A 9,417-nucleotide genomic window follows, 5' to 3' on the forward strand; every position below is an offset into this window, starting at 1 on the left:
AAGTCTTCTTTCTCAGAAATGTCAATTTATGACTTTAAGCTAAATACAGATAATTACTTCCATATGCACAGGGTTGATAGAATTTTTTTGTAGTGGTTAATTACTTTTCCTATGGTATGTTTGCTACTGATTCAAATCTTTCTTGCGTTTTTCTTTAATATTGCTTTGTAGCCCATGCTTCAGTTTTCTGCTCAGTTAGGAGCTATGCAGCACTTAAAGGACCAATTGGAGCAAAGAACACGAATGATAGAAGCAAACATTCATCGGCAACAAGAAGAACTGCGTAAGATTCAGGAACAACTCCAAATGGTCCATGGGCAAGGACTTCAGGTTGGTTAAAGCTGATCAGATACTGACATAGCTAGTGATTCTACACTTAAAATCTCTCTCTCTCTCTCTCTCTCTCTCTGTGTGTGTGTGTGTGTGTGTGTGTGTTTGTATGTGTGATGTACATATTAACACTGATGTTTTGCATGCTGGAATACAAAATTCTTGATAAAAGACACCTTCATTATTAATAATAATAAAAATGTTGTCTATTAGCACCTTGTAGACCAACTAAGTTTGTTCTGGTATAAGCTTTCTTCTTCAGATACCATTATAACTTCATTAATAAGTTATTAATTCAGGAGATTTGTACTTTGCATTTTGACTGAAGTTCTTAAAGGAGCTTACAACATTAAGAAAATACAATGAGTATATTTTGATTAGTTGGTTCTATAGATAAAATATTTCCTGCAAAAGCATATCTTCAATGTTATAGAACTTAATTTGATCAACCGTTTCACTGGAATCCTAGATGTTCATATCAGTTACTAATAAGGGCTATGTGATATAACTGCAAGTTCTGTCACTAGTAAAATAAAATATAAATACAGGTTACAGTAGTTTAGTTGTAGGTAGGGTTTTGCCCTTTACCAGATTAACAGTATAATCTTATGCATGCTTACTCAGAAATAAGACTTGCTGAATTCAATTTTATTACTCCCAGGTAAATGAGTAATGAGTTCAGTCTAAGCCTCATATGCCCATTAGAACACTTATTAGACAAAATGATACTGTATATAATTTTCACCTCTAAGATAGGGAATTCACTGACCTTTAAACAAACAATGGTTTATGTGTTCTGAATGCTCACTAGTATTTTAAGCACTGGCATGTATTCTTTTTCTTCTGAAAGATGTTCTTGCAGCAGTCAACTCCTGGATTAAACTTTGGTTCTGTTCAGCTGACTCCTGGAAACCCATCAAATATTCAGCAGATTACACCAATAAATATGCAAGGTCAAGTTGTTCAAACTAATCAAATCCAAGGTGGCATGAACACTGGGCATATTGGTGCTCAACACATGATACAGCAACAGCCTTTGCAAAGTACTACCCAACAGGTAATGCCACACTTGAAGATAATATTTAGTTATGTGCCATTGTTTCTTAAATGTAGCCTTTGTGTCTTTATGTTGCCATGAGAGAGTGCTCCTTTAGTAGATGTTATTTATTCTTCAAGCACTCACTTCTACTAGCCTAGCCTTTGAGGGTAGGGAAGGGCTTAGAGTCAGGAAAGTGTGACTCATATGTCAAAGCCAACTTTAGGAAGTATATTGGTGGATTGAGTGGGTTGTTGCAAAAAAACAACAACCAAACACCTGTCCCACACTTTGTTTAATACAGGAAAAAAGCAAGACGTGACTGGGCTAGGAAGCTAGACCGTGACAATCCAGGAAGCTAGAGAGTTCAGATTATTGGTGGATCAATTTTTTGGCCATTCAGAAGTGAACAATTTGTCATCGCACAAAGGAAGATAGGAAGGAAATGAATGTTCAAGGGCAAACAGAATTTGCGGAGCTGTTGCCATGGTGCAAGGATTAATAGACAAGTCAACATTTACTTTTGTTACGCATAGTGCCATCTAGTGGGTGTAAAAATAAGTTGCATCAGGAGGAAGAGGTGTGGCTTCCCAGCCCCTATTTTTTCTCTTTTTGGGAGGCTGTTTCTGCCTCTATAGACAGCAATTCAGGAAGATATTTCAGCTGTAACAATAGCCACAACCAAAATATCGGTAGACCTGATTTTTCAGAAATGGCTGAAGCAGTAATTACTTTAACCATTCACTCTATTAATCATGGCCTTTAAACAAATTCTAATTGGAACTGTTCCTTGTCTAAAGTGTGTTCAGTTGTAAATTCCAAATCAACTTTGTCAATGGTAAGCTTCCCTAGCATAATAATTAGGCTGAAACAAAGCGAACCACATAACTGACAGCTCGCATCCTGATTTTGATAATTGTGGGCTATCTTTTCACTTCAAACCATGCATTTAAGATTCCTTTGTCTTGTCTGTGCATGCACATCTGTCTGAGTGTATGTCTACCCATTTGACTTCCTGTGTGTGTACGCGCACCTGATTGGCTGCCTGTCTGTGTTTAAGAGACAGCGGGCGTTGGGTGGCATGGGCACATACTTCGACCACACCCACCACTGGCATCTACTGGCACGACCAGTGCCGCCCTTGGGCTGAAAAGGGTTTGGCATGCCTGCTTTAAAAAGAAAACAAACGGGATGATTTCAAAATACCCCATGCATTGCAATTACTACATTGAAAGGAAGGCAATTCAATCATTACATACCATAAGATGTATCTTTTGTGAAATTTCAAACTACCGAGAATGTTATTAAATTATTTTTAAAAACATATTCTCCATTTTTAAAAAAGGAAAATGTCTTCTACTTTAACATTGGTCACCTTTAGTTTCCAGTCAGGATGGTGAATCATTACAGCCTGTGCAGGGAGAGTAGATGATTTCTAGTTCTCTCGTTGCATCCTTTGAACAAACTCAAACCCTCTTTCCCAGAAAGAATTTCTTCTGGTGACCCCTTACTCCTTAATAAAATCTTCTTTTGGTTGTCTCAGTTGAAGGTAAGGAGATATCTGAGCAGGGTGTGATTTCACCTTTTTCTGACCCCTGCACCTTCACAGGCCACAGCTCATTTATGGTCAGTGATTTCAAATACAAGGCTTGTGTTTTCTAGAGAGCTAATATAATATAGATAACGCACCACTACAAAATGCCCCCCAAAATAGATGACATACAATTAGCAGAAGCATTTAAAAAAACTAGAAAACCAGGCTGCTCAGCAATCTGTAGTTCCTTGCAGTTTGGTGGGGTTGCCTTAATTCTGTTCCGTCATGCTAAATAATCACATTGACAATCTATTTTCTTTGTGCAGCATAATCAACAAAATATTCTCAGTGGGCACAGTCAGCAGACTTCTCTTTCTACGCCATCTCAGAGCACACTGTCAGCCCCCTTATATAACACTATGGTGATTTCCCAGCCGGCTACAGGGAACATGGTCCAGATTCCTTCTAATTTGCCACCAAGTAATAACCAGAATGCTGCTATTACCACATTTACCCAAGACAGACAAATCAGGTAAGTGTTAAGAGAGACAAGTGAGGCTTGCTACACTTGCTGCTGTGTAGAATGCTCCTGTTCAGTGTTCCAGCCAGCCATGCCTGCCTTCAGGCTACTCCACACTTGATGTGTTGCCCATAAAGCTGTTAAGCAAATAAAATTAGTCTGGGCACTGATGGAGAGAGGATGCTGGACTAGAGGGACTCTTGGGTTGCTGTTAGGTCTTAAATGAGATTGAAAGTACAAAAAGCACCCATCAAGCTAATTTGTGGGGTGTTGGTTAAGACTACCTGAGACAGACAACAGATCTTTCTTTTCTTTCACAGATTTCCGCAGGGACAGCAGCTTGTAACAAAGTTAGTCACTGCCCCTGTAGCTTGCGGAGCAGTTATGGTACCAAGTACTATGTTTATGGGACAGGTGGTGACTGCTTATCCCACTTTTGCTGCACAACAGCAGCAGCCACAGACGTTATCAATAACACAGCAGCAGCAGGAGCAGCAGCAGCAACAACAGCAGCAGCAGCAGCAACAGCAGCAGCAGCAGCAACAACAGCAACAGCAGCAGCAACAACAGCAACAGCAGCAACAACAGCAACAGCAGCAGCAGCAGCTCACTGCAGTTCAGCAACCTGCTCAAACTCCGCTGACCCAGCACCCACAACAGTTCTTGCAGGTAAAGCCACATGTTCATTCATACGTTCGACGAGCTGGCCGTATAGGACAATGCAACTTAATGAACCTATACTGAAGGGTGTTCTTCTGTATATAGTTGATGCTATACATGTTTGGCTTTTGGAAAACACATAATTCCCTGCAGCAATGCAGGGAAGGTAATATTAATTGTAAAAAATGCTAGCCTCTGTCCTAGAAAATGTGGGTTTTTAAGTCAGACCTGGAGAGGGGGCATCCTGAATTCAGGTAAGGGTAGGGGAGAAGATGAAATAGGTGCATTGCACTCAAAAAAGTTTTCCCACATGGCTTGCTTCAAAAAAGGGAATCAAATGGAAATGCCTCCTTTGAAAGTCCTTCTTCAAACTTCCTATGCATCATTTATGGTAAGAGCTGTTTGTTTGGAAGGCTATATTTCCTTCATAGCTTATGCCAGGTATACAAGAGAACTTTATGTCTTCATACCAGATGGTCTTGGTTGGCAAGAGCCAAGGAGAAGTTTTTCTGTCTTTCTGTCTTTCTGTCTGTCTGTCTGTCTGTCTGTCTGTCTATCTATCTATGGTCTGGATGTCAGTTGTTTTAAGTGTCAATGGTAGGAGTGGGGAGCCAGTGGCCACATTTCAGAAAACAATAAACCAGATTATCCTTCCGTCTGCCTGTCTTTAAATTTGTGTGTGTGCATGTATGTGTGTTAAAAGCAGTCTGTATTGAGTGATGCAAATCAAGGACGTTGGGATGGAATAAGTGGGAAATAGGACCAAACTGCTTATATGTTCAAAGTTATTTTTCTCTGTGGACAGAGGAATGACATCATAAGAACAGTAAAGGCCCCTGTCACACAGTACAGTCATACCTTGGTTTTTGAACAGCTTAGTTCTCGAACGTTTTGGCTCCCGAACGCCACAAACCCGGAAGTGAGTGTTCCGGTTTGCAAATGTTCTTTTGGAACCTGAGTGTCCAGTGCGGGTTCCGCAACTTCTGATTGGCTGCAGGAGTTTCCTGCAGCCAACTGGAAGCCATGCCTTGGTTTCTGAACATTTTGGAAGTTGAATGGACTTCTGGAACAGATTCCATTTGACTTCCGAGGTACGACTGTATACCAGTTACTCTCATGAAAGAGGTGCCTTAACTATCTTATTTGTGTATTTAGACCTCCAGGTTGCTTCATGGAAATCAGTCAACTCAGCTTATTCTCTCTGCTGCTTTCCCACTACAACAAAGCACTTTTACCCAGTCACACCACCAGCAGCATCAGTCGCAACAGCAGCAGCAGCAGCAGCAGCACCAACAGCAACAAATTTCACGACACAGAACTGACAGCATGACAGAGGTTTCCAAAATTCAGCCGCGGTAGCATGGAGGCTCTTGCTTCCAGCAGCAATGCTGAGGAGTAGCTGCTCCATTAACAGTTGCCCTGGTGTTAGAGAAAGAAGCCTACAGACTTTGTGAAGTACAGTATTGAATATTCTTCTAACCGCTTGGAATGTGTTGTGCTGAGGAAAACAAAGCAAAATGCTGTTGGAGGTATATTGGGTATAAATCTGCAAAAAAGATGATGGGGACAGGGACATGGCTACCTTTGAGAGGAACCTAGTTACTCTGGTTTCTGTGTTTTGTTTTTCCTTCAAAGGCATGCACTGCCATCAGTTAACTTGTCCAGGTCTCAAAATGTTCAGTGGACTAAATAGGGCACTTAAATATCTTGATGTTTTTAGCAATTTTCTCAGATTAAGTGTTACAATGGACAAGCTGTCATGACAGCAGTTGGGTTTTTTTTTTTTTAAATTGTTTGCCTGCAATTATGCTCCAAAAGGAAGTTAATTTTTTCACATTTTGGGACAGTAAATATTTTCAAAATATTGTGTGGAATCAGTCTTCATTGTACAGATACTGTAAAATACTATGTATATGTCTGGATAAAAGGTGAGAGAGCAGAATATTTTATATGATGCATGAAGCTGTTTTGAATATGTTTCCCCCCTACATTTTCACACAATGCTCAGATTACTATTTTCATCCGTTTATACTTGTTTGTCTTCTACATCATGCTCCATCATTTATTCTCACCTGTAATGTGGGCACAAGTCTTCTGTTTGTGCTTTATGTGTGATTGTCGGAGTTAGTTCAATGAGGTAATATAGTGTGCTGGTTTGTGGAAGTTTTGCAGTTAAATTATTGATGAAACTCTTTGAACTTGTGGGGGGTTCAAGGCATTAAGATTCATATATATCATTTGTCATTTCATAAATACTCAAATTTTTTTCTTTGGGAAAAAAATAGGAATTTGCACTGCTCTATTGTGGATGGTTTGGAATTTTACTCCCCCAAAGCTATCTTTTGATATAATACATAGTTGGAAATATTTATGTAAAAAAAATAAGGTTTAAAAATATGAAAGTAATTTTCAAGAATGTCTCAAATATAGGAGTAATTTGCACAGAAAAATATATTTGAATTTAATAATTGTAGGCACTTTTTAACCTCTGTGGTGAGAAATACAACTTCTCAGAATTTGTTGGAATCTTTTTATTCTTCTTTGAACATTTTGACCTTCATTTAATCAGAAATGATTGAGGGTCATTTGAAAAAACAAAAACAAAAAAACCCCATAGTGCCTTGATTTTGATTCAGGTGATAGTGTTAAACATCTCTAATTACATTATCTGGAATTTGTGACCATTTTTGAAGTCTTAGTACATTGTTAACGAAGCATCCTTCATAGCTGTTTCTCCACTGTATTTGTATATATATATAGAGAGAGAGAGAGAGAGAATAATACAAATTGGGGTATGAAGTTCTGAATTTTTGGCACACCCTTTTTTAACCATTAACCATGGGATATACATCATGTAATGACTTACTTTTGAAGTATTTGTTTACCAAGAAATTAAGTTCTTTTAAATGATAGCAAAGCAGAATTGCATAGTAATCAAGTATGATCACTTTGTAAGGTGGCTCAAATTCAAATTTACTGAAATTTAATAGGGAAACAGATTAAAGATCATGAGGGCCACAGCTTCCAAAAGGGATATTGATGCACTAAGACTTCAGATGGCAAGTTCACTTAATAAAGTTAATAAAAAGATTCAACTGAAATTCTGTACAGTTTTAAAAGTAAACACTGAGTAGATTTTATGGTACTAGGTTTAAAATCCACATCTGCAGAGCAAAATATGTTTTTAATACAAAGCTAGATTTGTTACTTCAAAGAAGAAGAATCTGATTGTGATGAAGGAATATCAGAGTCAAGAAAGATGGAGTATTGTAGAGGAGCTTTATTAATGTAACCAAAGTATGGCGAGATGCTAAGAATGTAATGCTGGGTTAGCAAAGCCAACACTATAGTAGCAAATGATAGCAGAATTTTATCTTTGAGACTAACTCTTAAAGAGTCGTTTTCATTGCCATAGTCTTGCATGATCCTCCCGTGACACACCACAATCAGTAGTTTAACAGTAGAACCATAATAACAGGAGTCAAAGTTTTAAGAAATAAAGAACCAAAGAATTGGACTAGTTTCCGTTCCCTCTTGGCAGCGACTGGAAACCAGTAGGTCACTTGTCTAGGAAATCTCCTAGCTATATTCTTTAAAGGGACTTTATGGCATTCCCTAAACTAGTCTCAAAGAAATGCACATTGTGGGAAAGTAGTCGCATTAACTTAACTGCAGATAGCTTTTGTCTTGCCATACCAATGCTGCTTGTAATTCCAAATTAGGCTGTGTTGATCAAAGGTCCATGCTTTAATGGCATTGTTTTAGTGAATAGGCATCCTCTTGGGCTTTAAGCTATTTACAACAGAAACAATAATAGCACTGAATGAGAAATCAGGGGAGCTTTCATTGTGCTCACAGGACAGGACAGCAAGGCTTTTGTATATGGAGTTACTGGGAGTGCAGAGCATAATCACTGGACTTTTTTATTTGATACCAACCTCCTTTTGACTGTTCCTTGGGGGAAAATGCCGCTCATGGTAGCCGCGAGGTTTCTGTAATGAGACTTCCGGGAGGTTGCTGTGAAAGTTAGATAGCGGAGAAATGGCGAGAAACTAGAAAACGATGGCTAAAGTTTTAAGAAACAGGACTTAACGGCCACACCTTGGGCAGTCTTAACTGAAAGAGGCCAGAAACAAAAACCTTGAGGGGAAGGATTTCTTTCAGCCGTGATGCTTTTTCTCTGGTGTTGCTGGCTACTCAGAAATGTTCGATATCATTTCCCACTTACCATATTTTTTGCTCTATAAGACTCACTTTTTCCCTTCCTAAAAAGTAAGGGGAAATGTGTGTGCGTCTTATGGGGCGAATGCAGGCTGCGCAGCTATCCCAGAAGCCAGAACAGCAAGAGGGATTGCTGCTTTCACTGCACAGCGATCCCTCTTGCTTTTCTGGCTTCTGAGATTCAGAATATTTTTTTCTTGTTTTCCTCCTCCCAAAACTAGGTGCATCTTGTGGTCTGGTGTGTCTTATAGAGCGAAAAATACGGTAAATAATGGAGAGATCTTGTTAGAAGTACACTGAAAAGGATATACCAAGAGCTCTGGCCAAAGGTTTTAATACAAGGAATAATTCCTACTCGAGAGTTGAAAAGAAAAACGTGTATATTCTGCTAAGAATAACAGTTTTAAACTAATAGTAAATTTGAATACAACGTATATGTGCGGCAGTTTTAAAATAATAGTAAATTTAAACACAACGTTTAAGTGCAGAAATAATGTAGTTTCAAATATGCAGTGATATAGTATAAAGGTACATAAAATGCCAATACACGACAATTGTTTTATACAAGTCTCAATGGCAGTCAAAAAGAGTCCATGTTATATAAAGTCGGAATAAAGAATCAAATAGGGCTAAAAAGAAGTATCCGGAGTATGAATTAGATGTACGACTCAGTAGTGGTGACCAGGACAGGGCCCTGTTTCGGAGTGAATGCCTTCTTCAGCTCGGTTTTTTAAGGAATATAAATCTGTTGGAAGTCTGTATCATTCAATTCTTTTGTGTTTCTTTTTCAACATGCGTCTTGGATAAATGAATCCAAATTTTCTTGCGTTTCTCTGTGCGTTTCTCTGTGCATATTTGAAACTACATTATTTCTGCACTTAAACGTTGTGTTTAAATTTACTATTATTTTAAAACTGCCGCACATATGCATTGTATTCAAATTTACTATTAGTTTAAAACTGTTATTCCTAGCAGAATATACACGTTTTTCTATTCAACTCTCGAGTAGGAATTATTCCTTGTATTAAAACCTTTGGCCAGAGCTCTTGGTATATCCTTTTCAATAATGGGGAGATGGCTTGTGCTAATGCTGCTTTCTCATGGCTGGTCTTAGCC

The 9,417-nt window shown here is 38.6% G+C and overlaps 1 protein-coding gene across 7 annotated transcripts in view; it reads left to right on the forward strand.

Annotated features, from left to right (window-relative positions):
* CLOCK (clock circadian regulator) overlaps positions 1–7,609 on the forward strand; it is a 36,234-nt gene extending 28,625 nt beyond the window's left edge. For all 7 annotated transcript variants that reach the window (XM_081875709.1, XM_081875711.1, XM_081875712.1 and 4 more), the window contains 5 exons: positions 172–330; positions 1,181–1,387; positions 3,227–3,432; positions 3,741–4,089; positions 5,236–7,609. In XM_081875709.1, the coding sequence (XP_081731835.1) occupies positions 172–330; positions 1,181–1,387; positions 3,227–3,432; positions 3,741–4,089; positions 5,236–5,439 (1,125 nt within the window). In that variant the 3' untranslated portion in view covers positions 5,440–7,609. The remainder of the gene's footprint in view (positions 1–171; positions 331–1,180; positions 1,388–3,226; positions 3,433–3,740; positions 4,090–5,235) is intronic.
* The last annotated feature ends 1,808 nt before the right edge of the window (positions 7,610–9,417 follow it).

This window comes from Podarcis erhardii (assembly GCF_964252035.2).
Source record: "Podarcis erhardii genome assembly, chromosome: 9".
Classification (NCBI taxonomy): domain Eukaryota; kingdom Metazoa; phylum Chordata; class Lepidosauria; order Squamata; family Lacertidae; genus Podarcis; species Podarcis erhardii.